The sequence below is a fragment of the Vombatus ursinus genome, unplaced genomic scaffold, assembly GCF_900497805.2.
Source record: "Vombatus ursinus unplaced genomic scaffold, bare-nosed wombat genome assembly UNPS02014863.1, whole genome shotgun sequence".
Taxonomy (NCBI): domain Eukaryota; kingdom Metazoa; phylum Chordata; class Mammalia; order Diprotodontia; family Vombatidae; genus Vombatus; species Vombatus ursinus.
Window position 1 is genome coordinate 424,236 of NW_020954641.1, and position 24,725 is coordinate 448,960.

General features: G+C 40.6%; 1 protein-coding gene across 1 annotated transcript; it reads right to left on the reverse strand.

The window, feature by feature from the left end:
* Window positions 1-9,191: 9,191 nt before the first annotated feature.
* On the reverse strand, window positions 9,192-23,761 carry LOC114027629 (serine protease inhibitor Kazal-type 1-like). Its single transcript, XM_027841697.1, has 4 exons — window positions 23,626-23,761; window positions 15,360-15,385; window positions 13,458-13,561; window positions 9,192-9,316 (listed from the first exon to the last, which is right to left on the reverse strand). The coding sequence occupies exons 1-4, from the start codon at window positions 23,678-23,680 to the stop codon at window positions 9,271-9,273; spliced, it is 231 nt and encodes a 76-aa protein (XP_027697498.1). The 5' UTR covers window positions 23,681-23,761; the 3' UTR covers window positions 9,192-9,270.
* Window positions 23,762-24,725: the final 964 nt, after the last annotated feature.

Consider the following 24,725-nt stretch of genomic DNA (forward strand, 5'->3'; position numbering starts at 1 on the left):
CTTTCCCATGGGAATTCCTCAGATACTTGAGGATAACTATGATGTCCTGTATAAGTCTTCTTCTCTTGATCAGAGTTCCATCAAATAATGGAAATGGCCTGGCCTCTTGGGCTCCCACTGCTCTGATTTTTGTCCTTCTCTAGGTCTTTTCTGGTTTGTCAATAATCTCACTCTAGAATTGAACCCAAGATTTTTCTACTATATCTCATTGGTCTGCCTGCCTCCCGGTGTGGAGATGTGGTCTGATCACAGCAGAGTGCAGCAGGACTAGTAACTTCTTTGTCTGAGATGTGATGCTTCTCATGCAATCTAAGATTGCAATCCAACTACTTAACTCAATCTCTGGATTTCTCTCCCCTCTTCACCAACTTCCTTCCTAACCTGGAAAGATCCCCTTTCTGAGGTTCTTTTCCTCCACTTTTCAGTTCCCCTTTAGCTGTTATCTGCCTAAGCTCCTTGAAGGCAGAATTGTCTTGTTTGCTTCTATGTGTGTCTCTAGTGCTTCTCAAAGTGTCTGGCGACAGTAAGCACTTAATAAATGCTTCATCTCTTTTAGATGCCATGTTATACTGGAGACATACATTGAGCTTGTAGTTCACTAAAACCCCCAATTTTTTCTTCCCACAGAATTATTTTCTAGCTTTGATTCTTCCATCCTGAACTTGCACAGTTGATTTCTGAGGCCAAGTGCAGGACTTTAAACTAATCCCTATAACTATCATCTCACTAAATTTGGTCTATTGTTATAGTCTATTGAGATCCTTTTGGATCTGAACCTTGTCATCCGGTCTGTTAATTATCTTTCTTAGATTTTCATTACCTAGTAATCTTATAAGCATGCCATCTATGACTCTATCCAAGTCCTTGTTTTAAAAATGGTTAATAGTATTCATGTCAGACTCACCACACATAAGGATCTATGCTGCCTCATAGTGACTTAAAAACTACATAGTAATATTTATTGTACTTTTATTTATTTCATTAAATGTTCCCAGTTATATTTTAATTTGGTTGTGGCTGCACTTAGCAATGTATTTCTCACTTCTGGTGTACTGCATGGAGCCAAGGATGGAGACCTTGGGCATTTCACTAGAGACCTCTCTGCTTGCTGGTACTTATTTCATTTGAGTTCAGTCATTAGAACAATACTGAGTTCATTTAACTGTATTTTCTTCTAGTCCTCATCTCTTTATCTCACCTACAAGTATAAAATGAGAGGCTTTGTCAAATGCTTTGCCAAAATCCAAATGTACTATATCTATGGCATTCCCATATCGACCACTGGTTCCAGATTGAATAATCTTGTCACAAAAGAACATCAATTAAGTAGGTTGTTATTCAGTTGTTTCAGTTGTGTCCTACTCTTCGTGACCCCATTTGGGGTTTCCTTGGCAAAGATACTGGAATAGTTTGCTATTTCCTTCTTCAGCTTGTTTTACAGATGAGGAAACTGAGGCAAACAGGGTTATGTGGTTTGCCCAGGGACACACAGCTAGTGAGTGTCTGAAGCAGTATTTGAATTCAGAAAGATGAATTTTCCTGACTCCAGCCCCAGCTCTCTAACCACCGTGTTACCTCGCTGCCCTATTATATTCTAATAAGAGAAGACAACACGTGAAAAGAAGCTGAGGAAGATAATGCTGAGTGAGAGAGGGAACTCACCAATAGGAGAAGGGAACTGCAGAAATAGAGGGATGTCCTGGGGTGAGAAATTGGCCACATTGACCTTATACAAAACTTATCTATCGATCTGCACTCTGACTTCATTAGCAGTCAGGAAGCAGGTAGCATGTTCCATCACTGGGCCTCTGGAATCATTCTTGGAGATCTTAAGTCTTTCAAAATTACTCATTTTAAAAAACAATGTTCTAGTAGCAGCTAGGTGGCACCATAGTGCACAGAGCAATGGGCCTGGAGTCAGGAAGATCTGAGTTCAAATTAGATCTCAAACACTTACCAGCTGTGGGACCCTGGGGAAGTTGCCAAACTGTTGTTCACCTCAGTGTTCCTCAGTAAAATGGGGATAATAATAGCATCTACCTCTTAAGGTTGTTATGAGGATAAGATAAGACAATATTTGTAAAAGGCACTTTAGCACAGTGTCTGATGCATAGTAGGTAGTATAAAAATATTTATTTCCTTCCCTTCCTCCCATTTCTTATAGCATGACAGTATTCCATTATATTTGCATACCATAATTTGTTCAGCCCAGTTGGTGGGCACCTCCTCAGTTTCCATTTCTTTCCCACCACAAAAAGAGCTGCAGGAAATACTTTCGTTTTGTGGGTCCTTTTCCTTTTTCTTTGTTCTTTTTGGCATAGAGGCCTAGTACCCTTGCTTTCCTTTCTAAATGCTCACAAACATCCTTTTAATCATATTTTTAAAAAGAATTTTTGCCAGGATTTGAAGTTAAGCTCATCAGTTTATAGTTTGAAAACTTAAGACTCCTTCACTCCCATGCTTTTTTTTTTTTAAATAGTCAGATCATTGGCCCACTACGCACCTGCTGTTCTCCACCCTCTTTGAGATATCACTGACAGCACCTCAGCTGCTCCATCTGTCAAGTTCTCTTACTATGCTGGGGCTCATTTATCTAGGCAGAGTGATAGGAACTCAGTGAGGGAAGTGAGGTCCTATTTTATCATTTCCTCCCTGATCATGGGTTTCCACAACCTCTTACCTTGTTTTTTCTTACCCTCAATGCTGAGATCATTTTCAGCGAGGAAAACAGGAACAAAATAACAACTGAGCAGCTGCAGCTCCTTTGCGTCATCATCCTTGCCTCCTCTCAACAAGGAGCTTTGTCATTTCTTGGCTCTTCTTCTCGATCCCAGCATAGCTAGAAAAACCCAAAAAACCAAAAAAAAAAGGAAAAAAAACAAAACCCCAAACAAATCCTTTTTTGTTGTCCTTGGCACCCTTCCTCAGGCTTGGCTTGTTCTGAATTTCAGGGTTCCTAGTGCTATCCTTATAAAACTGTCATCTTTATATTTTTCCTCAAATACCTGCACTTGCTTCCATCTTTTATATCTGTCTGTGTGACCTTAGACAAGTCACTTGATCTTTGTTTGTATCAGTTCCCTCATATCAAATGGAGGCCATAATAGTACCTACTTCCCAGTGTTGTGGTGAAGATCAAATGAGAAACTATTTGGAAAGTGCTTAGTACAGTGCCTGGCAGATAATGGAGCTGTATCAATGCTGGCTGTCATTATTATTATTATGTCTTAAATTTTTTAAAATTTGAATTGTTCACTAAGTTCTTTATGCACTTACACTATTTTCAACCCTATATACTTTATATATTTACATCATTTTAAGCAGTTGCGCTATTCTCTGTAGGCAGCTATTTCCTTTTCTTCTTCATTAGAATAGATAGTGTTTGTCTGTGGAATTGGAGTCTTGACAACTTTCCAACCATCTGCCTTAGGTCAACTTCCCACACAGAATTTTAGGCCATAGGAACCTACATATTCTTTCTCTGAATCCTCTGAAATCTTTGTTGTTGTTGAGTCATTTTAGTTGTGTTGGACTCTTTGTAACCCCATTTGAGATTTTCTTGACAAAAATACTAAAGTGGTTTGCCATTTCAATCTCTAGATCATTTTACAGATGAGGAAATTGAGGCAAACAGGGTTAAATGACTTGCTCAAGGTCACACAGCTACTAAATGTTCAAGGCCAGATTTGAACTCTGAATCCTCTGACATCTGCCCTCTCCAAAACAGCGTGTGTCAGATTATATCCTTATTGTCTCTCCTCAGTCACAAACTCTATGATGGAGTGGTAACTTACTCCCAAGTTCCTGTCTTTTCTCCTCCAATAACCAGTGTCCCCATGTTTCAGCATCAGGTCTAGAATGGGTGTTCCTTTCATCTCTTCTTCCCTGAGCCAGTCTGGTCACATTTGGTCCTTATCCCCAGGGAAGGATGAGGAGAACAGGTCACTAGAGTCACGACAGACCCTTTCTGGATAAGGTGTTAGCAGTAAGCCCAGAAAAAATTAGGTCTACCTCTGTGTGTGTGTATGTTTTTTTTTTTTTTACTTTTTTGTATTTGTTTAGTATTTTATTTTCCCCAGTTACATGTAAAAACAATTTTTAACATTTGTTTTTAAAACTTTGAGTTCCAAACTCTCTCCCTTCCTCCCTCCCCAACCCTCCCCTCATTGAGAAGGCAAGCAATTTGATAGAGATTATACATGTGTAATTATGCAAAATATATCTGTAATAATCACGTTGTGAAAGAAAACACAGACAAAAAAAGGTATGCTTCACTCTGTATTCAGACACCATCAGTTCTTTCTCTGGGGATGGATAACATTTTTCATCATAAGTCCTTCAGATTTGTCTTGGATCACTATATTGTTAAGAATAGCTAAGTCATTCACAGCTTATCTTATAATATTGATGTTACTTTGTACACAGTACATATCGCTTTGCATCGGCCCAGGTAAATCTTTCCAGGTATTTCTGAAAGCATCCTGCTCATCATTTCTTATATTACAATAGTATCCAATCATAATCACATACCACAACTTGTTCAGCTATTCCCCAATTGATGGGCATCCCTTCAATTTCTAATTCTTTTTTAAAAATTAATTTATTTTAGTTTTCAACATTCACTTCCACAAGATTTTGAGTTTCAAATTTTCTCCCCATCTCTCCCCTCCCCCCACTCCAAGATGGCATGCACTCTGAATACCCCTTCTCCCAATCTGCCCTCCCTTCTATCACCTTCCCCCCTTCTCTTATCCCCTTCCCCTTCTATTTTCCTGTAGGGCGGGATAGATTTCTATATCCCATTGCCTGTATATCTTATTTCCCAGTTGCATTTGAAAACAATTTTTAACATTTATTTTTAAAACTTTGGGTTCCAAATTCTCTCCTTTCTTCCCTCCCCACCCACCCTCATTGAGAAAGCAAGCAATTCGATACAGGCTATACATGCGTAGTCATGCAAAACACTTCCATAATAGTCACGTTGTGAAAAACTAACTATATTTCCCTTCATCCTATCCCATGCCCCATTTATTCTATTCTCTCCTTTGACCCTGTCCCTCCTCAAAAGTGTTTGCTTCTGATTACCCCCTACCCCAATCTGCCCTCCCTTCTATCCTACCCCACTCTTTTATCCCCTTCCTTCCTATTTTCCTGCAGGGCAACATAGATTTCCTTACCCAATTGAGTGTGTATGTTATTCCTTCCTTAAGCCAAATCTGATGAGAGTAAGATTCACTCATTCCCTCTCACTTTCCCCCACTTCCCCTCCACTGTAAAAGCTTTTTCTTGTCTGTTTTATGTGAGATAATTTACCCCATTCTAACTCTCCTTTTCTCCTTCTCCCAGTATAGTCCTCTCTCACCCCTTAATATTATTTTTAGATATCATCCCTTCATCTTCAACTCACCCTGTGCCCTCTGTCTATACACACACACACACATATATGCATACATACATACATACATATTTTTTATATATATATAATTTTTTCCCCTCCAACTGCCTTGATACTGAGAAAGGTCTCATGAGTTACAAATATTATCTTTCCATGTAGGAATGTAAACAATTCAACTTTAATAAGTCCCTTATGATTTCTCTTTTCTGTTTACCTTTTCATGCTTCTTTTGAGTCTTGTATTTGAAAGTCAAATTTTCTATTCAGCTCTGGTCTTTTCATCAAGAATGCTTGAAAGCCCTCTATTTCACTGAATGTTCATTTTTTCCCCTGAGAGATTATATTCAGTTTTTCTGAGTAGGTGATTCTTGGTTTTAATCCTAGCTCCTTTGACCTCTGGAATATCATATTCTAAGCCCTCTAGTCCCTTAATGTAGAAGCTGCTAAATATTGTGTTATCCTGATTGTGTTTTCCACAATGTTTGAATAGTTTCTTTCTGGTTGCCTGCAATATTTTCTCCTTCACTTGGGAACTCTGGAATTTGGCTATAATATTCCTAGAAGTTTTCCTTTGGGGATCTCTTTCAGGAGGTGATTGGTGGATTCTTTCAATTTCCATTTTATCTTCTGGTTCTAGAATATCAGGGCAGTGTTCCTTGATAATTTCTTGAAGGAGAATGCCTAGGTTTTTTTTTTTTTTGATCATAGCTTTCAGGTTGTCTAATAATTTTAAAATTATCTCTCCTGAATCTATTTTCCAGGTCAGTTATTTTTCCAATGAGATATTTTCACATTGTCATCTGTTTTTTCAATCTTTTGGTTTGTTATATAATTTTTTGATTTCTCATAAAGACATTAGCTTCCATTGGCTCCATTCTAATTTTTAAGGAATTATTTTCTTCAGTCAGCTTTTGGATTTCCTTTTCCATCTGCCCAATTCTGCTTTTTAAGGCATTCTCTTCATTGGCTTTTTGAATCTCTTTTGCCATTTGGGTTAGGCTATTTTTTAAAGTGTTAATTTCTTCAGAACTTTGTGGGTCTCCTTTAGCAAGCTGTTGACTTGTTTTTCATGATTTTCTTGCATCACTCTCATTTCTTTTCCCAGTTTTTCCTCTACTTTTCTTACATGCTTCTCAAAATCCTTCTTGAGCTCTTCCATGGCCTGGGACTGATTCATATTTTTCTTGGAAGCTTTGGATGTAGGAGTTGTGACTTTGTTGTCTTCTTCTGGTTGTATGTTTGATCTTCTTTGTCACCAAAATAAGATTCTATGGTCAGAGTTTTTTTTTTTTTTGCACTGTTTGCTCGTGTTCCCAGCCAATTACTTGAGTTTTAAACTCTTTGTTAAGGTAGGGGTCTGCTTCTAGTGTGGAGGGTGTACTATCCCAAACTTCAGGAGTTTTGTGCAGCTGTTTTCAGAGATACTTCTAGGGACCTATAAGTTTTCAGTTCTTCCAAGGTGGCATGATCAAAGGTGAGGTGTTTACTCCTTTCTGGGGTTATGCTGTAGTCTCTGAGTGACCACAAGCACTTTTTTCTGCCTTGGAACTGTGAGGAAGATTCCCTTTCCCCTGCCACCACAAGCTCCACCATGCCAATGCTCCTCCTCACCACAGGATAACCAGCCAGGACCACAACCGAGATCCAAGCACAGGCAAAGCAAGAGAATCCTGTCTCAGAACCAGTAAAGAGATCCCTGCAATATCCCTCTGATCAGCCACTTGATCCCCCCTATGCATGGGGGCCAAGAGCTCAGGAAGCAGCCACCACCCTGGAGCTGTGCCAGGACTAGGACTGGACCATGCTCCTCTCTCACCCAGGTCTGATAGACCTTTCTTACTGACTTTCTAAGTTGTTTTTGGCATTTGTGGGTTGAGAAGTCTGGAAACTGCCTCAACTGCTGGTGATTTGGTCCCCTGAGGATTGCTCCAATTTTACTGAGGCCTGGTCTTTGCCTACACAGCCCACGCTAAACTGCACTCCTCTCCCAGCCCAGTGCAACAGACCTTTCAGATCAAACATCCAGGTTGTCTTGGGCTGGAAATTTGTTTCACTCTTTTTTTTTTTGGTGGGTTCTGATGCTCTAGAATTTGTTTAGAGCCATTTTTTACAGATATTTGGAGGGTTTGGGGATGAGGACTCAAGCAAGTCACTGCTTTTACTCTGCCATCTTTGCTCTGCCCTCTATGTGTTCTTTTGCTGTTAATTTCTGAACCTGATTGTTAAGAATTGTACTGATAGAGTTGTTGCATAACAGCAGATTTGTAAACTCCTCTGAGTACTTTATTTGGTGGCAAATGTGCCTTGGCAGAGGGCAGCAGGCACTTGTGGTGAGTTAGCTATCAGTCCTGACCAAGCTGGCCAGCTCCTGGTTGAACTTTATGTCTATTGCTACTACATGACAGAATGAAGAGACAGGCCTGGACCTGGGCAGCTTCACAAGAGACTGTCATGTGCCCTTCACTATAGCCTTGGTTTTTGTTCTTAATTAACTTCAATGAAGCAAGTTCCCATTAGCATGAGCTGTACTTCTATCTGCCTTGAACCTTGAAATGAGGCTTTGGGAGAATGAAATGATCATTAAAGCCAGTTAAGAATGTGTCAGCTGTTCTGATGCAGGCTTGAAAAGGAACTCTCATTGGGAGCTCTCAGAGAATCCAAGGAAGTCCTCTTTTGGCATTGTAGTGTACCTCCAAGCCATATTTGGGTTTTGTTTCCTGAACTTTTTATCTATCATCTTCTGGCCCTGTTTCCTCTTTTATTCATCCATGACAATATCTTATCTGTTTTTTTTTTCTGTTTACTGATCCCCACCAGGAGTCTCTCCATCATGTTTTCTCCCTTCTGTTCTTGGATTTCCTCTAATGATTATTTCTTTTTAATATGCAATGCAACTTTCATGGAAGGAGGAAAAATGACCCATTTCCTTTAATCATAATGTCCTTATTGACAGGATGGTATAATGAAGACATCAATGGATTTGGATTCAGACAATCAGAGTTTGAATCTCATCTCTGTGTACTAGCTGTGTGATCTTGGGCAAATCACCTAACTTCTCTGATTTTCCATTTGTAAAATGACCAGTTAACATAAAATGATAGGATTTGAATAAATGGTCTATAAGATTCCTTTCAATTCTAAACTACTAGGATTCTGTGATCTCCCCATCCTGCAGGCTAGGGCTTTTAAAGACAGTGTAATGCAATGAAAAGAACCTTGGATTGGCAGTCAGAAGAGCTGTATTCTAATTTGGCTGTGTCATTAACTGACTGTATGACTCTGGACAAGTCACTTCTCCTTTCCAAACTTCAGAATTCTTACATTTAAATGATAATAGGAATATTTGTGCTATATAGAGGGTATTAGTAAGCACTGAATGGCATAAACTACTATGAATATCTTTATTACTACAAAGCCCTATAAAAATATGAGCAATTAATAGTGATCCTAGTCACTCTTCCTAAACCATCCTCTAGATCTTGTCCATTCTTTTTTTTTTTTCTTCTTCAAATAAGATATATGATTTTCTCATTATATGGAACTTCTGGTGTATAGCTCTTTTTTCCAATGCAAGTAAGCATTCTCTCTGCATTTTATAATCTAGGAGAGTTGTTTGGGGGACTGAGAGGTGATGTGTCATACAGACAGTAGGGGTCAGGAGCAGGGCTTGAACCCGCACAGGCAATAGGGGGTCAGGGGATTTGAACTGACCCAGAGGCCAATCTTCTATACACAATACCATGCTTTCTTTCTCTAACATACTTTTTTTCCATGACAAATCACATAAATGGCAGGAATCAATCTTATGTATTTATTGAAGAATCAGGCTGGCCAGCTATGATGCTGTCCTACTGGGATGAAGGATATCGTGGTTCCTCAGCACCTCCCTTCTTTTCTGATTCGGATATGAACATCTCTTAATCTGTAGAAGAAATCAAAAGATAGAGCACTGTGAGTCACTACTATTACAAAAACCTAGTCCTTGAAGTGGGAAAGAAAATTCAGCCCAGAATGTCATTATTAGAACAAAGACAAGACAGAACATTAGAGTAAGAAGGAACCTTAAAACACAAAATGTAAAAGTTGGAAGGAACCTTAGAACAAAGAACATCAGAAGATTAGCTGTTTCATGGATGGTCAGATTTTTTTTTTCTCAGAAACTTGTTTTGAATCAGTCTCTTGGAAATTTCTGCTCATTGCTTCTTTTTTCTGCCTTTTGGGGCTAAGAAGAACAAAGTGCATTCTTTGTTCCTCAACAATCCTTCCCATGTTGAAAGGCCATATCCCCTTCCCTATGCTTTTCTTCCCACCTCATTTCATTTTCTGTTCTCTGGGTCAAACATATCCAGAGCTTTCAAAATTCATCTTTTTTTGTGGATTTTTTTCCTCTGGACAAGAGCAAGTGCAGCTAGGAAGCACAGTAAATAAAGGTGGGGAGTCTAGAGTCTGGAAGACCTGAGTTCAAATCCAATCTCAGACACTCATTAGCTATGCGACCCTGTGCAAGTCACTTAATCTCTGTTTGCCTAAGTTTCCTCATCTTCAAAATGACTAACAATAGCATCTTCCTCCCAAGGTCGTTGTGAAGATCAAATGAGGTGATAATTGTAAAGTGCTTGGTGTATTGCCTGGCACACTGTAGGTGCTATATAAATGTTAGCTATTAATACTTTTAAGTGCCTCAGAGTCCCTCCATTATTCCCATTCTCTCTTTCCCCAGGACTCCTAGTTCCCAAATGAATTAAATCCACTGCTATGCTAGGACCCTGGTACCCTTCAGTTTAATCACCTTAATTATTGCTTCTGCCCTATGTATTATCTATTCTTTTTTTTTTTTAAAGAAAAATGTTACATTTAAAATTTGCTTAGGGACTATAAATTACTTAGTTTTGATGCATAACATATCATAACATTTTCATCACCTTGAATTTGGACAATCAATCTAGTCAGGAAAAGTCTAGCTAAGAGTTCTTAACTTGGGGTCAGAGAAATTTTTTTCCTTAATAATTTGTTGACTATTTCCATTTCCTTTGTAATGCTATGTCTTTTGTTTTATGCCTTTAAAGACATGATTCTCAGAAGGGTTCCACCACACTGGGGATTCAAGACACACCCTCCCGCCCCAACCCCCCCCCCCCCCCCCCCCCCCCCCCCCACACAAATGAAGAATCCTTGATTCAGACCTTTACACAGAACTTCCCTAAAGGGGAAATAGGAAAATATATGTTTAAAATATTGGTACATTTTAAGCTTTATGTTCTAAGATCATTTCCAGTTCTGACTTTCTGTGTTCTATGAGTTGATGATTTTACCTTGGAACCTGGGTGGATTTCTAAAAGTCAAGGACACCTTATTTTTGTTTGTCCTCCCTATTGCTGATAAAGATATAAGTTCATGTCAACAACTTAGACCATGGGAAAATTACCAAATGATTCCAAGTTCACCTTAGCAAGGTTTGTAAATGCATTGAAACCATCAGCCACTTGAAATGTTTCAAGATACCAAACCAGGCCCAGGAAATGGTGATTCTTCATAATCCTTAGCACTGAGAGACCCAAGTGTGGGACCAACCTGGTATATCAGGCTTGTGTAGTTCCTTACTATCCCAGTCTCCAGTAAGGAGGAGGCCTCTGATGGAGGACAAAGCTAGGGTAAAACTGCAGGATAATTTGAAAATGTGTCATATGTAGGGAAGAAATTTAGGTCTTAATCCTCAATCTCAACCTTAGCCCTCAGATTCCATAGTCTCAACAGGCACAACCCTCCCTTGGCCCTTTCATCAAGTTATTCCCTTGGTAGGGAAGGTCCTCCCCTTTCCTTAAGTTGGTCCAAATCATATTCCTCCTTCAAGTGTCCCCTTCTCCACCTCCCTTGCTCCTCCACAACTCACTGAAGTCTTCCTCCTTTGACCTCCTTTGTTGTTGTTAATGTCCTTCAGTGCTTTCAGTCATGTCCTACTCTTCATGACCCTATTTGGGGTTTTCTTAGCAAAGATAAAGATCCTCTTTGAGAACAAAGTATAAACAACAGCAACTGGAGTGGTTTACCATTTCCTTCTCCAGCTCATTTTATAGATGATAACACCAAGGCAAACGGGAATAAGTGACTCGCCCAGAGACACACAGCTAGGAAGTGTCTAAGGCCAGATTTGGTAGCCCTTAGGAAAGAGCAATGAACTACAAATTGTGGATCATATTTGCATTATAGCTCTTTTGCTAGTGATGTGTATGCCTTGGGCAAGTAATTACCTTCCCTGAAATTCAGTTTCCTTTTCTTAAAAATATAGTAGCTGTCCTACATATTCTGTAAGTTCTCCTCCAGATGTGGTATTCCATATTTCGAGGAGCCTTTCAGATTTGATTTAATTTAATTCAGCAAGCATTTATTAAGCCCCTGGAGTGTGCTAGGCACTAGGAATAAAAAAAAAAACACACACAGCACACACACCTGAAATAAAACAATCCTTGCCCTCAAGGAACTTAATCTATTTGAGTGAAATACAAAATGTATATTCAGTAAGCACGAAGTAATTGGTTGGAGGAATGGGGAGAATGACTCAACAACTGAGAGGATTGGGAAAAATCACCTACTTCATGTAGTAGGTGCTAATTGAAAAAAAGCCTTTTTGGAGTCAGGGAGTCCAAGATGCAGAGCTGTGGAGGGATGGCATTCCAGGCAAAGGGTACATCCTATGCAAAGGCACAAAGGGAGGAGGTGGAATTTCACATGTAGGGAATAGCAAGTAAGTCAGTTTGGCTGAGATTAAGGGTGCATGAAGGAGAGTAACTAATAACAAATCTATGAGTATACACCATGTTATTTAGCCCTCCTGATTATTTTATTATTTCAGGTGTATGTGTCTGGTATCTCCAGCTAGAATGTTGAGAACCCTTGAAGAATAGGAATATACCAAATGCTGGGCAGAGAATATGGTGGTAGAAGGAATCAGAGATTAGATCCAAGGGTTTTGACTTAGAGGCTATACCCTAACTTTTAGACCCTTGAGGTGTGCATAAGCATCCCCTCTGGGTAACAGGCATTGAACTACTGATAAAAAGATTGTAGAACATAAACCTCTAGCTCTAGATAGGAGTTCAGGGAAGGGCACTTAAAGAACATCTGGTCCAAATTGTCCATTTGACAGAAGAGGAAACCTAGGCTTACAGAGAGGAAGTGACCTGCCCAAGATCATGAAGCAAGTTAGTGGCTGAGTTAGGACTAGGTCCCAAGTTTCCTGGCTTTAAGACCAGGATTGTTCCCCTTGTTCCTCCATGTTGTAAAATGTACTCAAGGGAACTCTTTATGAGAGACTCCTCACTGTCCACTGTAGTCTTCCTTGATATAATTGCAGTGGTGACCCAGTTTATGTCATCTGCACTGCTGTCTCACTGTCCATTTGGCCCTGCAAATGACATGAAATTTGTTCACATCTAGACAGATAGAGGCATCATTGTATTGTAGAAAGAGCACTGGATTAGGTGCTAGCAGACCTAGGACTGAATCCTATTTCTGTAACTTATTACCTGGGAGACCTTGGGCAAGTCAGCACCCCTTCCTTCATGGTCTCTGTCAAATGAAGGTTTTGGACTAGATTAGGGTTTTGTTTTTTCTTGATTTTAAAACGTGTGTGTGTGTGTGTGTGTGTGTGTGTGTGTGTGTGAGAGAGAGAGAGAGAGAGAGAGAGAGAGACAGAGACAGAGACAGAGAGACAGAGAGAGAGAGACAGAGAAACAGAGAGAGAGAGAGACAGAGAGAGAGATGGACTTGTTTGGTGAAGTCAATGGACCCCTTTTCAGTTCATTGCCTACTTTCATAATTGAAGGAAACGAGAAATTTAAGGTTGAGGTTGGTAAAAATAATGATGTTATTTCTTCCCATCTAAGTTCATGAACCCCATGGTTTTTCAACTGACTTGTTGGCAGAGGGGTACCCTGGAGACCCCAGTTAAGAACTCTACTAGATGACTAGATGACCTCTAACGTCCTCTCAAGTTCCCAGTTCTAGGAAGTAAGAACATTGAGCTTTAAAGTGTTATCTCTAAAGAAAGTCATGGTGGTACTTACTTATTTTCCTGACATAGCAGGCATTCATTGCCATAAGTCTTTCCATTGGTGCCACAGACAGGGCTATATTCTTTGGTGCATCCTGGCATGTCATAGCAGACAGGCTAGAAGAATAATAAAACAAATTGATCCTCCTACTATACCACAGACACCCAAATAATCAGAGCTTCAGAGCTGGGAGGGATCTATACCAACCATTCAGTCTACCAGTCAATAAACATTTAGTAATCACCTATTATGTTCCAGGCACTATACTCAGCACTGAAGACTCAAAGAAAAGTAAAAGACAGTCCTTGTCATCAAGTGGTAGAGACACAACACTGCCTGTTGATAACAAGACTGCCATCAACAGTCTAATGGGGGAGGTAACATACAAACAATTAAATACAGCTAGGTGGCACACTGGATAGAGTGGCAGACCTGCAGTCAGGAATACTTGAGTTCAAATGCAACCTCTGATACTTACTAGCTGTATAACCTTGGGCAAGTCACTTAACTCTGCCTCAGTTTCTGCATCTATAAAATGAGCTGGAGAAGGAAATAGCAAATCACTCCAATATCTTTGCCAAGAAAACCCCAGAAAGGGGTCACAACGAGTTGGACACTACTGAAAATGACTCAACAACAAATTATATAGACTACATATAGGATAAATTGGAAATCATCAACAGGTAGAAGGCACTAGAATTAAGGGGGATTGGGAGAGGATTGCTGTAGAAGATGGGATTTCAGCTGGCACCAGTACTTAACAGGGATTCCCCTCTCCAGTGTACCTGACAAAAATTCATCCAACCTTGGCTTGAATACCTCTACTGTGCTTGTGGATTCCTTTAGGAAACAACATCCACTTGCACAAGGCTGCCATGAAGAATCTGTTGTGGAGTTTCTCTGACCATAGATGACCACCATGGTTAGGTCAGTATAGCTCCTTGCCTATGGGATGTTTCCTGTGGAGCAACACCTCCAAACTGGTCTAGCTGGTGTTCCCCAGGCTCTACATTCCATCTCCTAGAACCTCTGTATCTTTGCAGAGGCTGCTCCTAGGGCCTGAAATGTCCTCCTTTCTCATCCCATTTGGCATCCCTACCTCCCTTCATGGCTCAACTCAGATAGGATCTTTCACATGAGGCGTTCCTTGACCTCTCCTTGTTAGTACCCCTCTTCTTCCTGAAATTACTTTGTATTTACTTTGGATTCTGGAGTTACTTATCTGTGTAAGATAGAATATAAAGTCTTTGAGGGCAGGGATTGTCTTTATTTTCATTTTTGTATCCCATGGCGTAGCACAGTGCCTGATTCTTTTTTAGGGGTTGGGAGTGGGAGTGACTTGTGATGTCATTAGTACAAGGAATCCTTGGTGAGGAAATACCCTTTATCCTTGCAGATTTGTAACTGTTCTGTGATAGTTAATTATAATCTTAGTTTACTGGGGTTGCTTCAAGGTTAAGTGACTTACTCAGAGTCACATAGACAGTAGGGGACAGATACAGGGGTCTAAGCCAGGTCTTCCTAACTAGAAGCCTGCTTAGGACATAGAACACAAAATGTCAGAGTTAGAAGTGACCTCAGACACAGAACACAGTAGATAGAGTGGGAAGGGAGCCCAGGACATAGGACATGGAATGTCAGAGCATAGAACATAAAATGTGAGAGCTGGAAGGGATCTCAGAACATAGAACACATAGAATGTCACAGATCATTTTGTCCCATCTCTTCATTTAATTGTGAAGGAAGCTGAGATCCAGAAAGAGGAAGTAACTTTTGATCTTAGGTAAAAGACTGGTGTCATTCTGGTGCTGAATGTCATTAGGTGCTGAATGCTGAATGGACTGTGTGAATCAATGGTCCCTTCCCACGGCACAGGAGATGTGTTAAAATGATAAAAGTAGAAGCTCTTCTTACATTTCGGACTTCAGCTCGTGCAGCATCTAGGAAACAAATTTTAAAAAGATTAGGTTTGCCTTGTCTGTAAGACAGATACTTTGGGGGTGGGGGAAGGAGAATAAGGGAGCCAGAGGAGTCCAGATTACAGCCACAGCCTCTCCACCCACCCCTCTGTGTCCCTGCAGCCTGCTAGATGCCATCACATGGGTCTTCTCACAAACCCCAGTCCCCTGAAATGTGGCAGAATTAGACAAAAGTCCAGTCAACTGAACAAACCTCTGGGAATCAGGACACCTGGTGCTTAGTCCTTACTGTGCTAGTCAATCACTGTGTGACCTTGGACCAGTCTCTTTCTGTCACTGCATTTCACTTTTCTTTCAGTTAAACTAGATAATCTAAGGGTTCCCTTCTAGTTCTGTCACTTCGTGTTTCATGATCAGAGGTCACTTTCAGCTTTAACAGTCTATGTTTTACATCCCATGGTCTATATTATTCTTTTTAAAAGTTAATCAAGTTTATTGAGATTCTGTAATGCTGGGGAAACTGGAGTGGGGTACAAAGATAAATAAGATAAGAGACCTTCCCATGAGAAAAGGTAGAAATAGAAATAAATATAAGGCAATGCAAAATCTGATAAGTACTGTGGGGAAGGCCAACACTTCTTGGAGAAATGTGGTTTTGGAACTGGTATTTTGACAGGTAGACATAGGAAGGCAGGGTATTTCAAGCAAAGGAGATTGAGCAGTCATAAAAATGGGTGTGGTGTATTTGGATAATCACCGCTCTCTTAAAGGTTACTAATAATCTTCTGACTGCTAAGTTCAATGTCCTTTTGTCAGTTCTTATCTTTGATCCTTGATCTCTTTATGAAACTTTCAACATTGTTGACCATTTCAACATCCCAGGCATTCTCTCCTCTCTGGGTTTCCATGGCACTGCTCTCTCCTGGTTTTCCTCCTTCTTGTGTGACAGCTCCATCACAATCTGCTTTGTTTCCTCATTATACATATCCTGAACCCTTTGAGTGAGCATACTCTAGGGCTTTGTCTTGGGCTCTCTTCTCTCTCAACATTCTCTCTTAGTGATTTGATCAGCTCTGATAGGTTCAATGTCATCTCTTTGCAGATGACTCACAAAACTACATAGCCAGTCCACATATCTTTTTTGAGCTCTAATTCTGCATCATGGACTGTCCATTGGACACTTAATCCTGGAAGTCCCATAGCCATCCTCAGTCTTAACACTTCCAACATGAAAACTCATCATGTTCTTTCTCAAATATACCCTCCCTCCTACTGTCCCTATTTCTGTCAAGGGCAGAACTTCACTTTGAGGCAGCTAGATTTACAATCTGAGAGCCATCCTAGACTTTCTTTTTTTAAACCATTAATTTGATCCATATAATTAAATAGTTTGCTTTCTTTGCCTGATCATAAACATTCATAATTAAGCCACTGGTTGTACTCTAGGGAGTGACTGGAGCAAGTCTATCCTAGACAAAAATGTAAAGTGACATCACCTTTCACTGTCCCTTTTTGGGGGTCACTTTCAGTTTTATTGATACAATGACCTCATCTGAAAGTGCAGGCAATATATCACATTTGTTGCATCTCCCTTCACCCAATTTTCTACTAAAAAAATAGAAATCTAATTTTTTTCCTTCACATCCCCTCATTAGGGAAACAATGAAAAAAATTGTAATAAATATGCAAAGTCAAGCAAAACAAATTCCCCCAATGACTGTACTCAAGAATATATGTCTTATTCCATAACCTAAATCCATCAGCTCTATGTAATGGACAGCATGTTTCATCATCTCAAGGGTCCATCTGTCTCTGACATTCTCTAAATCTATTTCCAAGTGAGTAAAATACATAATTCTGAGAGACTGTTTTTCCTCCCCCTTTCTAGATGACTTGTAAAATGAGTTACATCTTAATCAGACTCTCTGCACGCTCTCATTCTTGGTACCCTCCCCTCAGATGGGAGAACTGGAAAGATTACAGCATGTTGAGCCGGAAGTTTCAGTCTTGACTCTGCCAGCACTCTTTTGTGGGAGATTGGAAGAGTTACTTCTCTCTGACACTTGGTTTCCTAATTTATACAATAGTAATAATGATACTTATGCTACCTGCCTTGCAGGGCTGTTGTAAATAAAACACTGCAAATAACATTCCTTCATAGGATCAAAGGCATAGAGCTGGAAAGGACCTCAGAGAGTCTAACCCACTGATTTTTCAGATAAGGAAACTGAGACCCAAGATTACACATGTAGTAAATGGAAGATTTGAAGCCCAGTCCTTGTATCTAAATCTGAATTGTTGTTCTTGGCTGTCTTCACTAAAACCTTCTTCTATTGACTCATCAAGGCATGAAATAACATTTGAAGTTCTTGAGGGCTATGTTAGGAGAGCACAGACTTTGGAAGGTCATTTCAAGCTACTAATGCTGTAATCACAGAAGGAATATTTGTGCAATCAGCCTAGCTAATTGTGGAAATGCTTATCACTAGAAGGATTGTTCTTAGACAATGTATATTTTGGGCATAGTAACTCACCAAAAAGTCTAGTAAGGTGTTGGTTGGTTGGGGGAAAAGATGGGGCAGCAAATTTGCTCTGGAGGAGGGAGAATCCATAAGAAAGAAATCTAAGGTCTCTGGAAATCTTAATTATCACCTGAGCTCTGCTGACAGATGTTTTCCTTTGTAAGAGAATCACCTTTCCATTTGGCTTATTGTGTTTCTCAGATGTTTGAAAAGGATTCCCAGAAAAGGTAGTTGAGCTGGGAGAAAAATAACCCTAATATCTGGACAGACTAGGAGTAATCCAAAACCCTTGTCATTCCCTATCCACCAGAAGTAGGATTGAAATGCTTTAAGAGCAGAGCATTTGGTGGAAGAAGACCCAGGCTTCAGTCATGGTTCTGTCCTCAGCTGTATGATCTGGGAGCAGTTACTGCTCTGTTTTGAACTTGAGCTTGCCTATTTGCAAAATGGACATAGCAACCTTTGTTCTATTTATTTCAAAGAGGTTGGGATGGGCCACTAATTAGGTAGTGGGTCCAAAAGAGCTTGAGAAAGTATAAAGCACTGAATGAATAAAAAGTATGCTTATTATTTAACAAATATTTTTTTCTGATATACTTTTCTTGAGCGTGGATAACTTGGAAAGCAGGTTTGGGTAGCTGAACACAGACTGGAACTGGAATTAGAGACCTAGCGTTGAATTTTCCTCTGAAACTGACTAGCTGTGTGGTCTTGAGTAGGTCACTTTTCTTTCTCCTAAGGCTCAGTTTCCTCTTTTATAAAGGGAGCAAATAACTGTCTCACAGGGGTATTCAGTCAATCAATAAGTATTTCTGAAGAGCCTATCTTGTGTTAGGAACTATTTTAAGATACAAAGACAAGCTGTCTGTCCTCTCAAAGAACTTATGTTCAAATGAGAGACACAATGTATACATATAGATATATATATATATAAAGGATACAAAAATCAGAGACAATGTAACCTTGCCTGGGAACACACTAATTGCTGGGGAGATCAGGACAGACTTCAGCAGAAGGTGAATGAGTCTTGAAGGAAAGCAGGAATTCCAAGAGATAGTAGTGAGGGAGAGCATTGTAGGCACAGCGAACAGCCAGTGCAAAGGGATGGAAACAGGAAATGCAATGTGTGGTGTGAGAAGAGTCCAATAGTCCAATATGGCTGGACTGTAGAGCATGTGGAGGGGAGTGATGTGGAGATTGGAGAAGCAAGGAGGGGCCAATCTGTGAAGAGCTACAGAGGGAAGCAAAGGAATCTTATATTTGACCCTAGAGATAAACAAAACCACTGGAGCCTTGAAAACTACTTGAGTAGAGGAGTGACATGGTTAGATCTGTGCTTTAGGGAAATCATTTCAGCAGCTGGGTGGGGGAAGGACTGGAGAGATGAGACACTGGAGACCAAGAGGAGGATCAAATATTGGAGTGGTCAAGGTTGAAAAGGTTAAGGGTTTAAATGAGGGTGGTGACTGTGTAAGTACAGAGCAGGGTGTGAGGTCCCAGGTGGGGAAAAGCCATAACACACAGTAAGAAGTGAAAAGCCATTAAGTTAAACTCTGTGAAAGGTGGAAGCCTGGACATGGTGACCTGTCAAAAATCATGATTTAGATACTGAATCATAATTTAGATACTTAGATATTGTAACTGATGAAAGCCATTGCATGGACACAGTGACCAGTTCAAGTCTAGTATATGACCAGTACACAATTCTGCATTTGGGCAGGGATGACACTGAGGATCATGTGATCTCGCAAAGGAGACTGAGGAGCAGTCAGATGGGTAGGGGGAGAACCCAGAGAGAGCAGCGTCATGAAAATCTAGAGAGAAATGTGTGGTTAACACTGTAGTATGCTGCACAATTGAAGAAGGATGAGGATTAAGGTTTAAAAGCTAATTGATATGACAAGTAAGAAACCATAGGTAACTTTAGAGAAAACAATTTCATTTGAATGATTAGGTCACAAGCCAGATTATAGAGGGCTTAGCAGGGAATGAGAGGAGAGAGAGTGGAGGTACTAACTGGAAATAGCTTTTTTCAAGGAGTTTGACTGAGAAAGAGAAGAAAAAAAGAGGATGATAATAAGTGAGAAAAGGGGCAGCTAGGTGGCACAGTGGATAAAGCACTAGCCCTGAAGTCAGGAGGACCTGAGTTCAAATCCGGCCTCAGATCAAACACTTGACACGTACTAGCTGTGTGACCTTGGGCAGGTCACTTAACCCTGATTGCCTCACCAAAAAAAAAATTGCTACGATAATAAGTGAGAATGACTTAGAGAGGGTTTTTTATTTTAAATACCTAACAACCAGTCTTCTGACTTTATTTGAACCCCTTCAGTGGGTGGGAGAAGTTTGCTAATTGTTAGGGAAGGAGTCCAGGCAGGATATCATTGGAGGGAAGGAGCTACTTCCAGCAGCAACCTGTTTCATTGTTAGATCATTACATTTTAGGGAATTTCCCCCAATATCAAGCATTTGCCTCTTCGTAACTTCTACCCATTGCTCCTAATTCTACCCCCTTGAAACCAAGCAGGAGAAGTCTAATCCTTACACCTGATGACCTTTCAAATACTTGAAGAGAGATATCATATCCTTCCTAAATCTTCTTTTCTCCAGGATTCAATTCAAGAATCCTCATATGTCATGATTGTAGGGCTTTCACTATGTTGGACTATCTTCCGTGTTCTTTCCCCAGCTTATCAATGTTGTTCCTTAAATGTGGCATCTAGTACTGCAGACCAGCATAACGCGGCAGTAGGTAGAGGCCAAAAATAAAATAGGCTAAGCTTCTTTGGGTTAAGTGGGGCATGGACAAAGCACTTGTTACATCTTTATTTTACATCCTCTACATTTTTTGTGGGCTGCCTAAAATCCTTTGGCGGGCTGCAAGTGACCTGCAGGCTGTAGGTTGTGCAGGCCTGTGGTACTGAATGTATTACTGTCTATGTTGTCTGACCAGGGCAGTGTATAATGGAATTATAACCTCCCTAGATTGAACACATTCTGTGAATGAAGCCTAAGGAAGCATTAACTTATTTTGGGCTGCTATACTAGACAGTTAATCCATAATGAGCTAGGTCACTAACACCCTTACATCTTTTAAAGATGAACTGTAGTAGGCTAGTCACACTTTCACCTTGTACTTGTGAAGTTGATTTTCTGAACCCAAGTGTAAAATTTTACTCATATGCTTCTCAAAATTTTCTCTCATTAGATTTGACCTACTGTTCCAGCCTGTCAAAATCTTTTTGAATCCTGTCCCTCAGTGGGTGCTTCCTCTCCCTCCTGGCTTTTTTGTCACTTGAAAATTTGACAAGCATGCCATCTTTGTCTCTATCCAAGTCATTGATAAATAATCAACCAGTGAAGATAAAGCCCACTTCCCTAGAGCCCCCTACTAGGAACCTCTTTCCACGTGAGTTGATATCCAAGCACAAATGATTGGAGTGGTGTGATGCAATTTGGAGTCAAAGGACCTATCTTCAAATTGTATCTCTGCTATTTCCTATTTTTGTGATGGACTGCAGGTCATTTAGCTTTCTAGCCATGTGCCCTTCCCTTTCCTCACCCGCAAAATGAAGGCATTGGATCAATGACCTCCAATGTCTCTTCTAGCTCCAAATCTTTGATCCTGTGACTTTTCTTTGACTCTCTCCATTAAAACAGCTCTGAAGCCACCTCCTCCTCTTCTTGTGTGACTTGTGACCCCCTGTCTTGTCTACAAGAATAGCATGAGTTCCTTTATCAATCACTGTTCTATATTCTAAGGCAGTCTGTATTGCAGTAGTTTACTGACCTCACCAGGTTAGTTGCCCTGTTGAAAAAGGGGATGCATGTTAAGCATGTCCTGTTCTTGATGAATCTCTGCTAGTTCTTTGTGATCATAGATTTCCATGTCCATAAGGGATCAGACTTGTTTGGGTTGGCCCCAGAGAGCAGAATGGCATAGGGGATAGATATAGGGTAGCTGTTTGGGCTCAATATAAGAGCTTTCTAATAAGAAAATCTGTCCCCTAAAATGGGACGGACAACATTGGGCAACAGTGAGCTTCCCATCATTGGCATTTTTGAAGCAAAGATTGGGTAATTCCTTCCTGGGTTATCTGCAGAAAGGACTTTTGGCTTGGGAGAGAGGATGGGCTCAATGTCCTACAAATCTGTTCTATGGAGTGAGATTTAGACTTATGATTTCATCTGTGGAGGGAGCTCTCACTAAATATATTCCCTCAACTCATCCAGGACCTTACCTGGTCAGAAACTTACAGTGCTAGAGAGTGCCCAGACATTCTAACAGTCAATAGATCTGGATTCAAATCCCCCCCCAGATACTTAGCACCCATCAAATCACATAACCTCCTTGTGCCTCATTTTTCTCATCTATGAAAATCAGAAAGGTAGGACTTGATAATTTCTAACATCCCCTGATGATACCATGGTTACATAATGACCTGTGGATGTTAGAATTCTTGCTAGAAGCTAGCAATTGAAGTGGTCCTTTAGTATGAATAAAAGCCCTGTCCTCACAACGATCTCATGAAATAAGCAGACTGATGATTATTATTCCCAAGTTACAGATCAGTAAACTGATGCTCAGAGGGATGAATTAAGCTGTCCATTGTCTTGTAGCTAATAATCAGAGCCAAGATCCCAAGTCAGGTATCCAGACCTTAAGTTGAGAGCTCTTTTCACTACATCTTATCTCATTCTTACATCTGTCCTCAAACAACACAAGTAGCAGACTGTAGATGCAAAGGTATTGGTTTGGGGATCAGGAGATCTGGGTCCACATCCTGACCCAGTCACCAGCTGTAAGACCCTGAGCAATTCACTTAACTCTACTTTCTTTCTACTGTGTAAAATAAATGTAACAATCGCTAAGACACTTATAGGGTTTTTAGGATCAAATGAAATCATGACAACAACAATAACAAATCATAGGTAGCATTTGTGTAGTACTTTAAGGTTTTCAAAGCTCTTTATATGTTTGTCTCATTATATTTTCATGACATCCTTGTGAGTTAGGTGTTATTATTATCCCCATTTTACAGATAAGGAAACTGGTTGAGAGACATTAAGTGACTTGCATGATATCATAGAGCTAGTGAGTGTTTGAGGCAGGAGTTGAACTCAGGTCTTCCCGAATCCAAGAGTGCCACCTAGTTGTCTCTGTCTCTCAGTTTAAGCTTCAGCTAGAGGTAAAGAAGTCTGATCATGAGGGCTATGTATCTGTCTGTCTTCCTGCTTCTGCCTCTGTCTCTGCCTCTGTCTTTGTCTCTGTCTCACTTTTTCCATAAACATAAGTCAAAATTTTCATCTAACCTCCTATCTTGTATATGAATCCTGTCTATGATATCCTTATCAATGTCCTTTCTCTATAGCCCAAACTCAGGTCCTCAGAGGTGCAGTCTGTATTCTGGGTCTTATAACCTGGAGACCTAGGATCAGAGGTGGGGGTCTTCCACCTCCTAGTTGTGTTCCCAGTTCACCTATCTAGTGTCTATTTTCTCCTTTGTAAAACAGGGATAATAAAACTCTTGTTCCCACCCACACAGCACGGCTGTGGAGAAATCTTCTAGACTCAGGCACTCTCTTAATGCAGTTGTTTCACCAACTTTGAGTCCCTGTACTTTAACCTTTAAAAACTCCCATGAGAGTGCAGCTAGAGTCAAATTGGGCTCTGGAGGAAGGGCTATCTGAGGGCTACTGGCCCTAATGTGAAGGTGGTGTGCCCAAGGAGAAACTTACACAAGAAGCAGCATAGAGTCAGGGAGAGCAGCAGGACGATGCCAAGAGGCCTCATGATCAGACTTCTTTACCTCTAGTTGAAGCTGAAACTGAAAGATTCCAATGGAAGGTAGCAGGTGTCCTGAGCTCACAGGAGCCTGGGAGGCTGCCTTATGTAGGGGCCATGGGCTCCACCTGCTGAATTACATCATGTTATCAAGTGAGCTATGTCCACACTCCAGCCCTAACCAGACCTCTTTCCTCTTGCCAACTTGCCTAGATATGGACTCTGTCCTGGGCCAGCCAATTCCACCTGGCCTGCTCCCACCCAACTGCCAACTTCTGCTCCGCCTGCGTGTACCTAGGGCAATGGGTGACTTACCTCCTCATCACTCACCCCTATTATCTAGTGAGTAAATATGTTTATGTCCTCCCCTTCAGCCCCCAACCTTTCCCTCCTTCAGCCTTGCGTATCCCCTTCTCCCAGTCTCCCTTTTGCGTTTGTACTCCTGGTCTCTGTCCTTGGTGTCTGGGTCTCTATTTAGTCTTCCTCCTGTATGTGTTTGTGTGTGTTCTTAGAATCTCACCTGGGTTGTTTGTGTTCCATAGACTCCCTCATTCTTGCCCCCATCTACTAGGCTCCCATCCTTCATGTGTGTTTGTTAGTGTGTGTGTATATGTGTGTATTTGTATGTGTGTGTGTGTGTGTGTGTGTGTGTGTGTGTGTGTGTGACATCTAGTTGGTGAAGTAGACAGAGAACTGGTCCTGGACTCAAGAAGACCCAACTTTAAATCTGGCCCCTGGCATTACTAGCTATGTGACCTTGGGTAAGTAACTTATCCTCTGTTTGCCTCAGTTTCCTCAACTATAAAATAAGAATAATAATAGCACCTACCTCCCAGGTTTGTTGTGAGGATCAAATGAGATAATATTTATAAAGCACTGGGCCCATAACATAGTAAAAATTTAATAAATGGGTGTTTCCTTCCTACCCCTGACTTTTCTTAGGGGAAGGGGAGTGGTATCCACTCTGCTACAGCCTGAGTTGGACTACATTTCCCTTCTGGAGCTGACTTTTTAGGGTCCTCAAAAACACATAGGCTGGTAACAAGGCCACTGT

Excerpts from the sequence above, each read along its gene's own strand:
- LOC114027629 (XM_027841697.1), bottom strand. The coding sequence starts at position 23,680 with ATGAGGCCTCTTGGCATCGTCCTGCTGCTCTCCCTGACTCTATGCTGC. Across the intron at positions 13,562-15,359 it reads CACGAGCTGAAGTCCGAAAT|CCTGTCTGCTATGACATGCC; the intron begins GTAAGAAGAGCT and ends TTATTCTTCTAG. Across the intron at positions 9,317-13,457 it reads CTGCTATGTCAGGAAAATAA|ATTAAGAGATGTTCATATCC; the intron begins GTAAGTACCACC and ends TTTCTTCTACAG.